The sequence below is a fragment of the Coregonus lavaretus genome, assembly GCF_964263955.1.
Source record: "Coregonus lavaretus genome assembly, chromosome: 6".
NCBI lineage: Eukaryota > Metazoa > Chordata > Actinopteri > Salmoniformes > Salmonidae > Coregonus > Coregonus lavaretus.
This window is the reverse complement of record NC_139993.1, coordinates 60,471,057-60,489,903: the sequence shown is the minus strand read 5'-3', so window position 1 is coordinate 60,489,903 and position 18,847 is coordinate 60,471,057. Positions and strand designations below refer to the sequence as shown.

At 40.5% G+C, this 18,847-nt stretch overlaps 2 protein-coding genes and 1 long non-coding RNA gene across 4 annotated transcripts in view; 1 reads left to right on the top strand and 2 right to left on the bottom strand.

Annotated features, from left to right (window-relative positions):
• LOC311130648 (complement factor H-like) overlaps positions 1 to 18,847 on the bottom strand; it is a 264,401-nt gene that overhangs the window by 161,904 nt on the left and 83,650 nt on the right. The gene's annotated exons all lie outside the window — the stretch shown is intronic.
• Positions 1 to 18,847, top strand: part of LOC311130649 (coagulation factor XIII B chain-like) — a 121,194-nt gene that overhangs the window by 98,784 nt on the left and 3,563 nt on the right. For both annotated transcript variants that reach the window (XM_084163442.1, XM_084163440.1), the window contains 3 exons: positions 8,156 to 8,329; positions 8,737 to 8,943; positions 9,229 to 9,269. In XM_084163442.1, the coding sequence (XP_084019568.1) occupies positions 8,156 to 8,329; positions 8,737 to 8,943; positions 9,229 to 9,245 (398 nt within the window). In that variant the 3' untranslated portion in view covers positions 9,246 to 9,269. The remainder of the gene's footprint in view (positions 1 to 8,155; positions 8,330 to 8,736; positions 8,944 to 9,228; positions 9,270 to 18,847) is intronic.
• Positions 1,292 to 3,864, bottom strand: LOC311130660. The gene is made up of 2 exons (XR_014613374.1): positions 2,220 to 3,864; positions 1,292 to 1,552 (listed from the first exon to the last, which is right to left on the bottom strand). It is a non-coding gene; the product is annotated as an uncharacterized lncRNA (long non-coding RNA).

Sequence of the window (18,847 nt, the reverse complement as noted above, 5' to 3'; positions counted from 1 at the left end):
GCTCTTATTACACCAATATCTATTCCTTTATGGCATTGAAAAATCTATTCAGTTCCTCCACATTGAAATGAATGGTGGCCAACTTGAAAATAGGCTGCTGTGACATATTTTACACTAAATCTATGATGACTCTATGAAACGTTTCAAATGGGTATCCTTGTTCTGTGGGAAATTTGGTGGAGTTGTCATCTAGGGTACCATATGATAATAAGGCACATCTCAATACTTTCCATTCTGTCTCAATATAGCCCAAAATGCATACAGGTATGACCAGCTCATGAAATATGAGACCAACACTTTACATTTTACATTTAAGTATTTTAGCAGACGCTCTTATCCAGAGCGACTTAACAGTAGTGAGTGCATACATTTTCATACTTTACATATTCCATTTATATTTGTGTTCAGTGTATATACATCCATGTGAAAACGTGCTGCAAACTTAGACGTCATCGCTCACGTTGGTAATCCAATGTTTTGAGAATAGCTGGCAAGCCCTCTGTCCAGTATATAAAGTATGAAAAAAAAATATGCACTCACTAACAGTAAGTCGCTCTGGTTAAGAGCGTCTGCTAAATGACTAAAATTAAAAAAATTTAAATAAAATGCAAATATCTAATGTAATCTTTAGGCTACCTCTGCACCGTTTCTTCATTGACAGGCTGTACATTTACCTGCTTACTCTTTGACATTGTCCGTGTTCTGAAACGGTGCGAATTTCATTCATCAACAACTTTTTAAGAAGGGTAGTAGACTTTACTGATCGTAGTCTAGCCCAAAACTAATGAGACTGTTTACTGATCATAGTCTAGTCCAAAACTAATGAGACTGTTTACTGTTCATAGTCTAGCCCAAAATTAATGAGACTGTTTACTGATCATAGTCTAGCCCAAAACTAATGAGACTGTTTACTGATCGTAGTCTAGCCCAAAACTAATGAGACTGTTTACTGATCATAGTCTAGCCCAAAACTAATGAGACTGTTTACTGATCATAGTCTAGTCCAAAACTAATGAGACTGTTTACTGATCATAGTCTAGCCCAAAACTAATGAGACTGTTTACTGATCATAGTCTAGTCCAAAACTAATGAGACTGTTTACTGATCATAGTCTAGCCCAAAACTAATGAGACTGTTTACTGATCATAGTCTAGTCCAAAACTAATGAGACTGTTTACTGATCATAGTCTAGCCCAAAACTAATGAGACTGTTTCAGCATGTAAAAAGTAACAGTTCAGAACATACATAATTCTTGCAAACATTAAAAAAGGCAACATAAAATAATGAAAGTGAGTTGTGACAGAATAGATATTTAATAAACATTCCAAATCAATACATTATACTATAGACTTGCCAAATTACTCACATCCAGCATAAAAAACATTAGAAACAGAATTAACTACAATAATTCTGTATTTATTTCAGAAGATGTTACAATTGTTCATGAGGCAAACATGGTATGACTTGGTGAAGGTGTGGTAGAGAGAAGCTGTCAGTTTTCCTCCCCCTCCTTAATCCATGGTGCTCGTTCAACATAGCATTTGGAGATTCCTGTCAACATCAACAGTCATAAACATGGCATTCTGAACGGCAAAATCTTCCTTATAAGAATTTAGTCCAGTTGACAATTCAACAGAATTGATGATTGGTACAACATGAGACAGATAGCAAGCCGTGGTATATCAGACCGTATACCACGGGTTGTAATTACGTTGGCAACCAGTTTTTAATAGCAATAAGGCACCTTGGGGGTTTGTGGTATATCCTTGCATGAATCTGGTCCTCTGTAGCTCAGCTGGTAGAGCACGGCGCTTGTAACGCCAAGGTAGTGGGTTCGATCCCCGTTACAATTGTTCCATACACAAATGGAACAATTCCATACACACCCATACACAAAAAAAATGTATGCACGCATGACTGTAAGTCGCTTTGGATAAAAGCGTCTGCTAAATGGCATATTATATTTTATTATAATCTGCTGGTAGTGGTAGCTACCCAACCAGGTTTAATGTTAGCTAGCTAATATTAGGCACTATCTAGCCAAGCAAACGTCTCTGAGATACGAATAATAACATCATACACGTAATGTTATCTAGCGAGCCAGCCAGGTAACAATAGCTAGTTACTTAACAGTACACTTTAACTTGAAATGAAACCACTTTCTGTCAGAATTAGAAACATGTAATATCTGAAAATGTAGCTAGCTAGGGTATCTTACCTGCATACATCATCATGCATGATGGTCTTGTCTCCCTGTCACGGATGCCATGCACGGTTGCCCTTTGTTTGAAGATGTAATCCGGAGACAGGTTTTTTTTCTCCATCTCTTTAGCTATCATTCTCTAATTCCACTTATTTCAAAACTCGATCCTCCAGAAAGTGGAGAGCAACACTAATGCAGCTCCACTACATGATAAATGTTTTTAAAAGCCGCGTTAGACAGGATTACCTACACACACTGACCAGCTCAAATAGACAGAAGCCTTCGATATGGCAGACCAATCCTCTCTCCTCTCTCGGCATGTCCAGCCCACTCATTATCTCTGCCAATCATGGCTAGTGGGAAGGTTGCTGTCTTTTTCTGTGGCTTAACCAACTAGGCTCGTATTTTTAACAATTGTATTCGAATTTACAGATGGCATACAAGTTTGTTATTAAGGCACATGAAAGTTCACATGTTCCAGAAGGCATTTATGCCAAAAAAGCATTTTTCTTTTTTTTTTAGTTTACGTTCAAATGGCTCTCCTGTGAAGTAGTGACCCACGACATACAACTAGTTTCCTGAAACGAGTCATAATTGCTAATGACCCTGTTATAAATCCGGTATGTGGTTCTCGGTAACAGCCGGATGGCTCATGACAAGAGATGGGGAATGTGTTGTTTACCTCCAATGAAGTTGATTTGCACATTTTCATAGAGATTGTTGTCATATATGACGGCAGGAAAGTATCGCCTCCACAATAATAGTTTATTCCTGTAACTCAACTATAGTCTTTTGCATATTCCTATTTATCTAATGGAGTCAGATAAAAATTTTAATAGGCTAATTGCTTAGTCTTATCACAAATAAAATAAAATAAAATGTTTTTTGTCTCATGGGCCAAATACAACAGGCGTAGACCTTACCGTGAAATGCTTACTTACAAGCCCTTAACCAACAATGTAGTTCAAGAAATAGAGTTAAGAAAATATTTACTAAATAATCGAACGTAAAAAATCAAATCAAAAGTAACACAAGAAAATTACATAACAATAACAAGGCTATATATATGGGGTACCGAGTCAATGTGCGGGGGTACAGGTTAGTCGAGGTCATTAGTACATGTCGGTAGGGGTAAAGTGACTATGCATAGATAATAAACAGCGAGTAGCAGCAGTGTAACAACAAAGGGGGGGGGGGGGTTCAATGTAAATAGTTCAGGTGGCCATTTTATTAGCTATTCAGCAGTCTTATGGCTTGGGGGTAGAAGTTGTTAAGGATCCTTTTGGACTTAGACTTGGCACTCCGGTACAGCTTGCCATGCGGTAGCAGAGGGAACAGTCTATGACTTGGGTGACTGGAGTCTTTGAGAATTTCTTGGGCCTTCCTCTGACACCGCCAAGTATATACAGTGAGGGAAAAAAGTATTTGATCCCCTGCTGATTTGTATGTTTGCCCACTGACAAAGACATGATCAGTCTATAATTTTAATGGTAGGTTTATTTGAACAGTGAGAGACAGAATAACAACAAAAAAATCCAGAAAAACGCATGTCAAAAATGTTATAAATTGATTTGCATTTTAATGAGGTAAATAAGTATTTGACCCCTCTGCAAAACATGACTTAGTACTTGGTGGCAAAACCCTTGTTGGCAATCACAGAGGTCAGACGTTTCTTGTAGTTGGCCACCAGGTTTGCACACATCTCAGGAGGGATTTTGTTCCACTCCTCTTTGCAGATCTTCTCCAAGTCATTAAGGTTTCGAGGCTGACATTTGGCAACTCGAACCTTCAGCTCCCTCCACATATTTTCTATGGGATTAAGGTCTGGAGACTGAATAGGCCACTCCAGGACCTTAATATGCTTCTTCAAGAGCCACTCCTTTGTTGACTTGGCCGTGTGTTTTGGGTCATTGTCATGCTGGAATATCCATTCACGACCCATTATCAATGCCCTGGCTGAGGGAAGGAGGTTCTCACCCAAGATTTGACGGTACATGGCCCCGTCCATCGTCCCTTTGATGCAGTGAAGTTGTCCTGTCCCCTTAGCAGAAAAACACCCCCAAAGCATAATGTTTCCACCTCCATGTTTGACGGTGGGGATGGTGTTCTTGGGGTCATAGGCAGCATTCCTCCTCCTCCAAACACGGCGAGTTGAGTTGATGCCAAAGAGCTTGATTTTGGTCTCATCTGACCACAACACTTTCACCCAGTTCTCCTCTGAATCATTCAGATGGTCATTGGCGAACTTCAGACGGCCCTGTATATGTGCTTTCTTGAGCAGGGGGACCTTGCGGGCGCTGCAGGATTTCTGTCCTTCACGGCGTAGTATGTTACCAATTGTTTTCTTGGTGACTATGGTCCCAGCTGCCTTGAGATCATTGACAAGATCCTCCCGTGTAGTTCTGGGCTGATTCCTCACCGTTCTCATGATCATTGCAACTCCACGAGGTGAGATCTTGCATGGAGCCCCAGTTTCTTCCATTTGCGAATAATCGCACCAACTGTTGTCACCTTCTCACCAAGCTGCTTGGCGATGGTCTTGTAGCCCATTCCAGCCTTGTGTAGGTCTACAATCTTGTCCCTGACATCCTTGGAGAGCTCTTTGGTCTTGGCCATGGTGGAGAGTTTGGAATCTGATTGATTGATTGCTTCTGTGGACAGGTGTCTTTTATACAGGTAACAAACTGAGATTAGGAGCACTCCCTTTAAGAGTGTGCTCCTAATCTCAGCTCGTTACCTGTATAAAAGACACCTGGGAGCCAGAAACCTTTCTGATTGAGAGGGGGTCAAATATTTATTTCCCTCATTAAAATGCAAATCAATTTATAACATTTTTGACATGTTTTTTTCTGGATTTTGTTGTTGTTATTCTGTCTCTCACTGTTCAAATAAACCTACCATTAAAATTATAGACTGATCATTTCTTTGTCAGTGGGCAAACATACAAAATCAGCAGGGGATCAAATACTTTTTTCCCTCACTGTAGGTCTTGGATGGCAGGAAGCTGGACCCCGGTGATGTACTGGGCCTTAGTCACTACCCTCTGTAGCGCCTTACGGTCAAATGCTGAGCAGTTGCCATACCAGGCAGTGATTCAACCGGTCAGGATGCTCTCGATGGTGCAGCTGTAGAACTTTTTGAGGACCTGGGGACCCATGCCAAATCTTTTCAGTCTCCTGAGGGGGAAAAGGTGTTGTCGTGCCCTCTTCACAACTGTCTTGGTCTGTTTGGACCATGATAGTTTGATGGTTATGTGGACACCAAGGAACTTGAAACTCTCGACCCGCTCCACTACAGCCCCTAGATGTTAATGGGGGCCTGTACGGCCATCCTTTTCCTATAGTCCACGATCAACTCCTTTGTCTTGCTCACATTGAGGGAGAGGTTGTTGTCCTGTACCATACTGCCAGGTCTCTGACCTCCTCCCTAAAGGCTGTCTCATCGATGTCTGTGATCAGGCCTACCACTGTTGTGTCATCAGCAAATTCAATGATGGTGTTGGAGTCATGCTTGGCCATGCAGTTGTGGGTGAACAGGGAGCACAGGAAGGGACTAAGTACGCACCCCTGAGGGGCCTCAGTGTTGAGGATCAGCGTGGCAGATGTGTTGTTGCCTACCCTTACCACCTGGGGGCGGCCCGTCAGGAAGTCCAGGATCCAGTTGCAGATGGAGGTGTTTAGTCCCAGGGTCCTTAGCTTAGTAATGAGCTTTGTGGGCACTATGGTATTGAATGTTGAGCTGTAGTCAATGAACAGCATTCTCACATAGGTGTTCCTTTTGTCCAGGTGGGAAAGGGCAGTGTGGAGTGCGATTGAGATTGCGTCATCTGTGGATCTGTTGGGGCAGTATGCGAATTGGAGTGCGTCTAGGGTTTCCGGGATGATGGTGTTGTGTAATATAGATGAGAACTCTCTTGGTAGATAGTGTGGTCTACAGCTTATCATGAGGTACTCTACCTCAGACGAGCAATACCGAGACTTCTTTAATATTAGATATCGCGCACCAGCAGTTATTGACAAATACACACACCCCCGCCCCTTGTCTTACCAAGCGTAGCTGCTCTGTCCTGCCGATGCACGGAAAACCCAGCCAGCTCTATATTATCCGTGTCGTCGTTCAGCCACAACTCGGTGAAACATAAGATATTACAGTTTTTAATGTCCTGTTGGTAGGATAGTCTTAATCTTAAATCATCCAGTCTATTTTCCAATGATTGCACGTTGGCCAATGATACGGAGTGTAGTGATGGTTTACCTGCTCGCCGGCAATTTCTCAGAAGGCACCCCGCCCTCCTCCCCCTTTTTCTCTGTCTTTTCTTCACGCGGATGACGGGGATTTGGGCCTGGTCTCGAGAGAGCAGTATATCCTTCGCGTCGGACTCATTAAAGAACAAATCTTTGTCCAGTTCGAGTTGAGTAACCGCTGTTCTGATTTTCAGAAGCTTGTTTTGGTCATAAGAGACGGTAGCAGCAAAAGTATATACAAAATGAGTTACAAACAATGCGAAAAAACAAACAAAATAGCACAGTTGGTTAGGAGTCCGTAAAACGGCAGCCATCCCCTACGGCGCCATTACACGGGTCGCATGTGAGGTATACTGTATATAATATACACACATTAAACATTACCCCACCTCAGAGGCACTCCTTGTCCTCTTGGTCAGGGAATGGCCTGTACCCCCCTGCCTAACAACAGGAGACAGGACAGAAGATAAAGCAAAGCTCACCTGTGGTGATTTGGGGATTTTATTTATTGATATATTTTAAACATTTTAAATATCAACTATAACTTGACATTTGAAGTCAGCAGGGTAACTCATCTCTTTAACTTGAAGCAAACTACTAACATAATATGTTTCCATGTTTTTGTCTCTGTCACAATCGTTATGGGAAGACACGGACCAAGGCGCAGCGTGATAAGCGTACATTTTTAATTAGTACTGACACGAACAAAACAACAAACCAAACGATAAGTCCTAGGTTAACACCAAAACAAACCTTACGGAACAAGATCCCACAACGACTAGTGCAAAACAGGCTGCCTAAGTATTGTCCCCAATCAGAGACAACGAGCTCCGTTCAGTGCTTTTATCAAACTGACAGTGTGGCCAAAATGTCATTAATATTGTAGAGCAGGTCCTCTAAGTGCTCTGTACATGGTAATGTACTGTATATTCATGATACTGTATTATCATGGTGTTGTATTATCATGGTACTGTATTATCATGATACTGTATTATCATTGTACTGTACTTTATTATCATGGTACTGTACTATCATGGTACTGTATTGTATTATCATGATACTGTATTATCATGGTATTGTTTTTTCATGGTACTGTATCTTCATTTACTGTATTCTCATGTTATTGTATTATCATGGTAGTGTATTATGATGATACTGTATTATCTTTGTACTGTATTATCATGGTATTGTATTTTCATGGTACAGTCTTGTCATGATACTGTATCATGGTACTATATTTTCATGGTACTATATCTTCATGGTACTGTATTTTCATGATACTGTATTATAATGGTACTGTAATATTATGCTACTGTATCACGGTGCTGTATCATGGTACTATATTAACATGGCACTATCATGATTATGGTACTGTATTTTCATGGTATTGTATTATCATGGTACTGTATTATCATGGTAGTGTATTATCATTGTACTCTACTGTATTATCATGGTACTGTACTATCATGGTACTGTATTATCATGGTACTGTATTATCATGCTACTGTATTTCGGTACTGTATCCTGGTACTGTATTATCATGATACTGTATCATGGTACTATATTAACATAGCACTATCATGATTATGGTACTGTATTTTCATGATATTGTATTATCATGGTACTGTATTATCATGCTACTGTATAATCATGCTACTGTATCATGGTACTGTATTATGATTGATATGATTTTCCTGTTTAAACTAGCAAGCTGTCCTGATCCCCCTCATGTTATTAATGGAGATTACACCAATGAAAAGAGAGATGTTAAAGGTGTTATTACAGAGGTGTCCTACAAATGCAGCAGACAGTATAAACCGAGTTTTGAACACAGCATCAGATGTCTGAATGGAGAATGGGAGACCCCTCCAAAGTGTTTACGTAAGTACATTATTTTAAACTGGTCTGGACATGTTGTTATATCTACATGCCAAGTGTATATCAGTATACATAAATATATTAATATGGACTGTACACTAGTGTATATCAGTATATATAAATGTATTAATATGTACTGTACACTAGTGTATATCAGTATATATAAATGTATTAATATGTACTGTACACTAGTGTATATCAGTATATATAAATGTATTAATATGTACTGTACACTCGTGTATATCAGTATATATATAAATGTATTAATATGTACTGTACAATAGTGTATATCAGTATATATAAATGTATTAATATGTACTGTACACTAGTGTATATCAGTATAAATAAATGTATTAATATGTACTGTACACTAAGGGAATGAAAGTATTACTGTGTTTCATTTCCTTCAGGGCCTTGTCAGATTTTCAAATTTGATGCAGAGTACCATCTACAGGATTTACCCCAAATAATGTACATGACGCACGGTGAAAAAAAGACTCTTCAATGCAAAAAGGGATATTACCATAAATTAAACCAATGGTCAATAAGGAATATAGAAGTAATTGAGGTGAAGTGTGATGATGGAGAGATACACTATGGAGAACACATACCTATATGTAAGTTCATATCACGTAAAGGAACACCCATCAGTGTAAAATACTCATTCTCTCTACATTAAGAGTTTAACATAGTCTAATATATGGAAGGCATAAATCCATGATACCCTGTGAGGTATCTACTGTAGATTAACACAATAGAAATGGATAGTCTTTTCTCATTTTGATTGAAACTAAAACATTTTTTAAATGAAAATCAATCCACCTGTTTGATAATGTTCAATGAGGCCACTATGTGCAACCTTCTGACTGTATAACCAAAATCAATTTTTGTTTGATTTTTAGGTAGCCATCTTTCTTGATCTGGGAAACGATAAACATAATGGGTAAGTTAAATTACCAAAGAAAATGGCATGTCCTAAAATCAGAGACGGCAGAGCAAACGTCTGAAGTCAAGTATTAAAAACAGGACTATAAACAGTATTATGAACAGTGTTATCAACAGGGTTATAAACAGTATTATAAACAGTATTATAAACAAATTGTAAACAGTATTATAAACAGTATTATGAACAGTATTATCAACAGTGTTATAAACAGTATTATAAACAGTATTATAAACAAATTGTAAACAGTATTATAAACAGTATTATAAACAGTTTTATAAACAGTGTTATAAACAGTATTATCAACAGTGTAATAAACAGTTTTATGAACAGTATTATAAACAAATTGTAAACAGTATTGTAAACAGTATTATAAACAGTATTATGAACAGTATTATAAACAGTGTTATAAACAGTATTATGAACAGTGTGATAAACAGTGTAATAAACAGTATTATGAACAGTATTGTAAACAGTATTGTAAACAGTATTGTAAACAGTATTGTAAACAGTATTATGAACAGTGTGATAAACAGTGTGATAAACAGTATTATAAACAGTATTGTAAACAGTATTTTAAACAGTATTGTAAACAGTATTGTAAATAGTATTATAAACAGTATTATAAACAAATTGTAAACAGTATTATAAACAGTATTATGAAAAGTATTATAAACAGTGTTATAAACAGTATTATAAACAGTATTATCAACAGTGTTATAAACAGTTTTATAAACAGTATTATAAACAAATTGTAAACAGTTTTATAAACAGTATTATGAAAGGATTATAAACAGTGTTATAAACAGTATTATAAACAGTATTATCAACAGTGTGATAAACAGTTTTATAAACAGTATTATAAACAAATTGTAAACAGTATTGTAAACAGTATTGTAAACAGTATTGTAAACAGTATTATAAACAGTATTATGAACAGTGTTATAAACAGTTTTATAAACAGTATTATAAACAAATTGTAAACAGTATTGTAAACAGTATTATAAACACTATTATGAACAGTATTATAAACAGTGTTATAAACAGTATTATAAACAGTATTATGAACAGTGTTATCAACAGTGTTATAAACAGTATTATAAACAGTATTATAAACAGTATTAAGAACAGTATTGTTAACAGTATTGTAAATAGTATTGTAAATAGTATTATGAACAGTACTATAAACAGTGTTATAAACAGTAATATGAAAAGTGTGTGATGGCTTATCGGTGAAGCATAACAGGAACATGTCAGAAAGTAACATCACATAAAGCAGGAGTCATTTATCTAATCATTGACACACAGTGAAAGGACACATGGTTCTGATCTCATTAAAAACTGTCTACTCTACTCTATAGTTAGAGTGATCAGCAGTATTACTCCACAGACTATACTCTATAGTAGGAGTGATCAGCAGTATTACTCCACAGACTATCCTCTATAGTAGGAGTGATCAGCAGTATTACTCCACAGACTCTCCTCTATAGTAGGAGTGATCAACAGTATTACGCCACAGACTCTCCTCTATAGTTGGAGTGATCAGAGCATTACCCCACAGACTCTCCTCTATAGTAGTAGTGATCAGCAGTGTTACTCCACAGACTCTCCTCTATAGTAGGAGTGATCAGCAGTATTACTCCACAGACTCTCCTCCATTGTAGGAGTGATCAGCAGTATTACCCCACAGACTCTCCTCTATAGTAGTAGTGATCAGAGCATTACTCCACAGACTCTCCTCCATAGTAGGAGTGATCAGCAGTGTTACTCCACAGACTCTCCTCTATAGTAGGAGTGATCAGCAGTATTACTCCACAGACTCTCCTCCATAGTAGGAGTGATCAACAGTGTTACTCCACAGACTCTCCTCTATAGTAGGAGTGATCAGCAGTATTACTCCACAGACTCTCCTCTATAGTAGGAGTGATCAGCAGTATTACTCCACAGACTCTCCTGTATAGTAGGAGTGATCAGCAGTATTACTCCACAGATTCTCCTCTATAGTAGGAGTGATCAGCAGTGTTACTCCACAGACTCTCCTCTATAGTAGGAGTGATTAGCAGTATTACTCCACAGACTCTCCTCTATAGTAGGAGTGATCAACAGTGTTACTCCACAGACTCTCCTCTATAGTAGGAGTGATCAACAGTATTACTCCACAGACTCTCCTCTATAGTAGGAGTGATCAGCAGTTTTACTCCACAGACTCTCCTCCATAGTAGGAGTGATCAACAGTGTTACTCCACCGACGCTCCTCTATAGTAGGAGTGATCAGCAGTATTACTCCACAGACTCTCCTCTATAGTAGGAGTGATCAGCAGTATTACTCCACAGACTATCCTCTATAGTAGGAGTGATCAGAGCATTACTCCACAGACTCTCCTCCATAGTAGGAGTGATCAGCAGTATTACTCCACAGACTATCCTCTATAGTAGGAGTGATCAGAGCATTACTCCACAGACTCTCATCCATAGTAGGAGTGATCAACAGTGTTACTCCACAGACTCTCCTCTATGGTAGGAGTGATCAGCAGTATTACTCCACAGACTATCCTCTATAGTAGGAGTGATCAGCAGTATTACTCCACATACTCTCCTTTATAGTAGGAGTGATCAACAGTATTACTCCACAGACTCTCCTCTATAGTTGGAGTGATCAGAGCATTACCCCACAGACTCTCCTCTATAGTAGTAGTGATCAGCAGTGTTACTCCACAGACTCTCCTCTATAGTAGGAGTGATCAGCAGTATTACTCCACATACTCTCCTCTATAGTAGGAGTGATCAACAGTATTACTCCACAGACTCTCCTCTATAGTAGGAGTGATCAGCAGTATTACTCAACAGACTCTCCTCCATAGTAGTAGTGATCAGCAGTGTTACTCCACAGACTATCCTGTATAGTAGGAGTGATCAGCAGTATAACCCCACAGACTCTCCTCTATAGTAGTAGTGATCAGAGCATTACTCCACAGACTCTCATCCATAGTAGGAGTGATCAACAGTGTTACTCCACAGACTCTCCTCTATGGTAGGAGTGATCAGCAGTATTACTCCACAGACTATCCTCTATAGTAGGAGTGATCAGCAGTATTACTCCACATACTCTCCTCTATAGTAGGAGTGATCAACAGTATTACTCCACAGACTCTCCTCTATAGTTGGAGTGATCAGAGCATTACCCCACAGACTCTCCTCTATAGTAGTAGTGATCAGCAGTGTTACTCCACAGACTCTCCTCTATAGTAGGAGTGATCAGCAGTATTACTCCACATACTCTCCTCTATAGTAGGAGTGATCAACAGTATTACTCCACAGACTCTCCTCTATAGTAGGAGTGATCAGCAGTATTACTCAACAGACTCTCCTCCATAGTAGTAGTGATCAGCAGTGTTACTCCACAGACTATCCTGTATAGTAGGAGTGATCAGCAGTATAACCCCACAGACTCTCCTCAATAGTAGTAGTGATCAGAGCATTATTCCACAGACTCTCCTCCATAGTAGGAGTGATCAGCAGTGTTACTCCACAGACTCTCCTCTATAGTAGGAGTGATCAGCAGTATTACTCCACAGACTATCCTCCATAGTAGGCGTGATCAACAGTGTTACTCCACAGACTCTCCTCTATAGTAGGAGTGATCAGCAGTATTACTCCACAGACTATCCTCTATAGTAGGAGTGATCAGCAGTATTACTCCACAGACTCTCCTCTATAGTAGGAGTGATCAACAGTATTACTCCACAGACTCTCCTCTATAGTTGGAGTGATCAGAGCATTACCCCACAGACTCTCCTCTATAGTAGTAGTGATCAGCAGTGTTACTCCACAGACTCTCCTCTATAGTAGGAGTGATCAGCAGTATTACTCCACAGACTCTCCTCTATAGTAGGAGTGATCAGCAGTATTACTCAACAGACTCTCCTCCATAGTAGTAGTGATCAGCAGTGTTACTCCACAGACTATCCTGTATAGTAGGAGTGATCAGCAGTATAACCCCACAGACTCTCCTCTATAGTAGTATTGATCAGAGCATTAATCCACAGACTCTCCTCCATAGTAGGAGTGATCAGCAGTGTTACTCCACAGACTCTCCTCTATAGTAGGAGTGATCAGCAGTATTACTCCACAGACTATCCTCCATAGTAGGAGTGAACAACAGTGTTACTCCACAGACTCTCCTCTATAGTAGGAGTGATCAGCAGTATTACTCCACAGACTATCCTCTATAGTAGGAGTGATCAGCAGTATTACTCCACAGACTATCCTCTATAGTAGGAGTGATCAGCAGTTTTACTCCACAGACTCTCCTCTATAGTAGGAGTGATCAGCAGTGTTATTCCACAGACTCTCCTCTATAGTAGGAGTGATCAGAGCATTACTCCACATACTCTCCTCCATAGTAGGAGTGATCAGCAGTGTTACTCCACAGACTCTCCTCTATAGTAGGAGTGATCAGCAGTATTACTCCACAGACTCTCCTCTATAGTAGGAGTGATCAACAGTGTTACTCCACAGACTCTCCTCTATAGTAGGAATGATCAACAGTATTACTAAACAGACTCTCCTCTATAGTAGGAGTGATCAGCAGTTTTACTCCACAGACTCTCCTCCATAGTAGGAGTGATCAGCAGTATTACTCCACAGACTCTCCTCTATAGTAGGAGTGATCAGCAGTATTACTCCACAGACTATCCTCTATAGTAGGAGTGATCAGAGCATTACTCCACAGACTCTCATCCATAGTAGGAGTGATCAACAGTATTACTCCACAGACTATCCTCTATAGTAGGAGTGATCAGCAGTTTTACTCCACAGACTCTCCTCCATAGTAGGAGTGATCAGCAGTATTACTCCACAGACTCTCCTCTATAGTAGGAGTGATCAGCAGTATTACTCCACAGACTATCCTCTATAGTAGGAGTGATCAGAGCATTACTCCACAGACTCTCATCCATAGTAGGAGTGATCAACAGTATTACTCCACAGACTATCCTCTATAGTAGGAGTGATCAGCAGTATTACTCCACAGACTCTCCTCTATAGTAGGAGTGATCAGCAGTGTTACTCCACAGACTCTCCTCTATAGTAGGAGTGATCAGAGCATTACTCCACAGACTCTCCTCTATAGTAGGAGTGATCAGCAGTATTACTCCACAGACTCTCCTCTATAGTAGGAGTGATCAGAGCATTACTCCACAGACTCTCCTCCGTAGTAGGAGTGATCAGAGCATTACTCCACAGACTCTCCTCTATAGTAGGAGTGATCAACAGTGTTACTCCACAGACTCTCCTCCATAGTAGGAGTGATCAGCAGTATTACTCCACATACTCTCCTCTATAGTAGGAGTGGTCCGAGCATTACTCCACAGACTATCCTTTATAGTAGGAGTGATCAACAGTGTTACTCCACGTACTCTCCTCTATAGTAGGAGTGATCAGCAGTATTACTCCACAGACTATCCTCTATAGTAGGAGTGATCAACAGTGTTACTCCACAGACTCTCCTCTATAGTAGGAGTGATCAGAGCATTACTCAACAGACTCTCCTCTATAGTAGGAGTGATCAACAGTGTTACTCCACAGACTCTCCTCCATAGTAGGAGTGATCAGCAGTGTTACTCCACAGACTCTCCTCTATAGTAGGAGTGATCAGAGCATTACTCCACAGACTCTCCTCCATAGTAGGAGTGATCAGCAGTGTTACTCCACAGACTCTCCTCTATAGTAGGAGTGATCAGAGCATTACTCCACAGACTCCCCTCCATAGTAGGAGTGATCAGCAGTGTTACTCCACAGACTCTCCTCTATAGTAGGAGTGATCATAGCATTACTCCACAGACTCTCCTCCATAGTAGGAGTGATCAGCAGTGTTACTCCACAGACTCTCCTCTATAGTAGGAGTGATCAGCAGTATTACTCCACAGACTCTCCTCCATAGTAGGAGTGATCAACAGTGTTACTCCACAGACTCTCCTCTATAGTAGGAGTGATCAGCAGTATTACTCCACAGACTCTCCTCTATAGTAGGAGTGATCAGCAGTATTACTCCACAGACTCTCCTGTATAGTAGGAGTGATCAGCAGTATTACTCCACAGATTCTCCTCTATAGTAGGAGTGATCAGCAGTGTTACTCCACAGACTCTCCTCTATAGTAGGAGTGATTAGCAGTATTACTCCACAGACTCTCCTCTATAGTAGGAGTGATCAACAGTGTTACTCCACAGACTCTCCTCTATAGTAGGAGTGATCAACAGTATTACTCCACAGACTCTCCTCTATAGTAGGAGTGATCAGCAGTTTTACTCCACAGACTCTCCTCCATAGTAGGAGTGATCAACAGTGTTACTCCACCGACGCTCCTCTATAGTAGGAGTGATCAGCAGTATTACTCCACAGACTCTCCTCTATAGTAGGAGTGATCAGCAGTATTACTCCACAGACTATCCTCTATAGTAGGAGTGATCAGAGCATTACTCCACAGACTCTCCTCCATAGTAGGAGTGATCAGCAGTATTACTCCACAGACTATCCTCTATAGTAGGAGTGATCAGAGCATTACTCCACAGACTCTCATCCATAGTAGGAGTGATCAACAGTGTTACTCCACAGACTCTCCTCTATGGTAGGAGTGATCAGCAGTATTACTCCACAGACTATCCTCTATAGTAGGAGTGATCAGCAGTATTACTCCACATACTCTCCTTTATAGTAGGAGTGATCAACAGTATTACTCCACAGACTCTCCTCTATAGTTGGAGTGATCAGAGCATTACCCCACAGACTCTCCTCTATAGTAGTAGTGATCAGCAGTGTTACTCCACAGACTCTCCTCTATAGTAGGAGTGATCAGCAGTATTACTCCACATACTCTCCTCTATAGTAGGAGTGATCAACAGTATTACTCCACAGACTCTCCTCTATAGTAGGAGTGATCAGCAGTATTACTCAACAGACTCTCCTCCATAGTAGTAGTGATCAGCAGTGTTACTCCACAGACTATCCTGTATAGTAGGAGTGATCAGCAGTATAACCCCACAGACTCTCCTCTATAGTAGTAGTGATCAGAGCATTACTCCACAGACTCTCATCCATAGTAGGAGTGATCAACAGTGTTACTCCACAGACTCTCCTCTATGGTAGGAGTGATCAGCAGTATTACTCCACAGACTATCCTCTATAGTAGGAGTGATCAGCAGTATTACTCCACATACTCTCCTCTATAGTAGGAGTGATCAACAGTATTACTCCACAGACTCTCCTCTATAGTTGGAGTGATCAGAGCATTACCCCACAGACTCTCCTCTATAGTAGTAGTGATCAGCAGTGTTACTCCACAGACTCTCCTCTATAGTAGGAGTGATCAGCAGTATTACTCCACATACTCTCCTCTATAGTAGGAGTGATCAACAGTATTACTCCACAGACTCTCCTCTATAGTAGGAGTGATCAGCAGTATTACTCAACAGACTCTCCTCCATAGTAGTAGTGATCAGCAGTGTTACTCCACAGACTATCCTGTATAGTAGGAGTGATCAGCAGTATAACCCCACAGACTCTCCTCAATAGTAGTAGTGATCAGAGCATTATTCCACAGACTCTCCTCCATAGTAGGAGTGATCAGCAGTGTTACTCCACAGACTCTCCTCTATAGTAGGAGTGATCAGCAGTATTACTCCACAGACTATCCTCCATAGTAGGCGTGATCAACAGTGTTACTCCACAGACTCTCCTCTATAGTAGGAGTGATCAGCAGTATTACTCCACAGACTATCCTCTATAGTAGGAGTGATCAGCAGTATTACTCCACAGACTCTCCTCTATAGTAGGAGTGATCAACAGTATTACTCCACAGACTCTCCTCTATAGTTGGAGTGATCAGAGCATTACCCCACAGACTCTCCTCTATAGTAGTAGTGATCAGCAGTGTTACTCCACAGACTCTCCTCTATAGTAGGAGTGATCAGCAGTATTACTCCACAGACTCTCCTCTATAGTAGGAGTGATCAGCAGTATTACTCAACAGACTCTCCTCCATAGTAGTAGTGATCAGCAGTGTTACTCCACAGACTATCCTGTATAGTAGGAGTGATCAGCAGTATAACCCCACAGACTCTCCTCTATAGTAGTATTGATCAGAGCATTAATCCACAGACTCTCCTCCATAGTAGGAGTGATCAGCAGTGTTACTCCACAGACTCTCCTCTATAGTAGGAGTGATCAGCAGTATTACTCCACAGACTATCCTCCATAGTAGGAGTGAACAACAGTGTTACTCCACAGACTCTCCTCTATAGTAGGAGTGATCAGCAGTATTACTCCACAGACTATCCTCTATAGTAGGAGTGATCAGCAGTATTACTCCACAGACTATCCTCTATAGTAGGAGTGATCAGCAGTTTTACTCCACAGACTCTCCTCTATAGTAGGAGTGATCAGCAGTGTTATTCCACAGACTCTCCTCTATAGTAGGAGTGATCAGAGCATTACTCCACATACTCTCCTCCATAGTAGGAGTGATCAGCAGTGTTACTCCACAGACTCTCCTCTATAGTAGGAGTGATCAGCAGTATTACTCCACAGACTCTCCTCTATAGTAGGAGTGATCAACAGTGTTACTCCACAGACTCTCCTCTATAGTAGGAATGATCAACAGTATTACTAAACAGACTCTCCTCTATAGTAGGAGTGATCAGCAGTTTTACTCCACAGACTCTCCTCCATAGTAGGAGTGATCAGCAGTATTACTCCACAGACTCTCCTCTATAGTAGGAGTGATCAGCAGTATTACTCCACAGACTATCCTCTATAGTAGGAGTGATCAGAGCATTACTCCACAGACTCTCATCCATAGTAGGAGTGATCAACAGTATTACTCCACAGACTATCCTCTATAGTAGGAGTGATCAGCAGTTTTACTCCACAGACTCTCCTCCATAGTAGGAGTGATCAGCAGTATTACTCCACAGACTCTCCTCTATAGTAGGAGTGATCAGCAGTATTACTCCACAGACTATCCTCTATAGTAGGAGTGATCAGAGCATTACTCCACAGACTCTCATCCATAGTAGGAGTGATCAACAGTATTACTCCACAGACTATCCTCTATAGTAGGAGTGATCAGCAGTATTACTCCACAGACTCTCCTCTATAGTAGGAGTGATCAGCAGTGTTACTCCACAGACTCTCCTCTATAGTAGGAGTGATCAGAGCATTACTCCACAGACTCTCCTCTATAGTAGGAGTGATCAGCAGTATTACTCCACAGACTCTCCTCTATAGTAGGAGTGATCAGAGCATTACTCCACAGACTCTCCTCCGTAGTAGGAGTGATCAGAGCATTACTCCACAGACTCTCCTCTATAGTAGGAGTGATCAACAGTGTTACTCCACAGACTCTCCTCCATAGTAGGAGTGATCAGCAGTATTACTCCACATACTCTCCTCTATAGTAGGAGTGGTCCGAGCATTACTCCACAGACTATCCTTTATAGTAGGAGTGATCAACAGTGTTACTCCACGGACTCTCCTCTATAGTAGGAGTGATCAGCAGTATTACTCCACAGACTATCCTCTA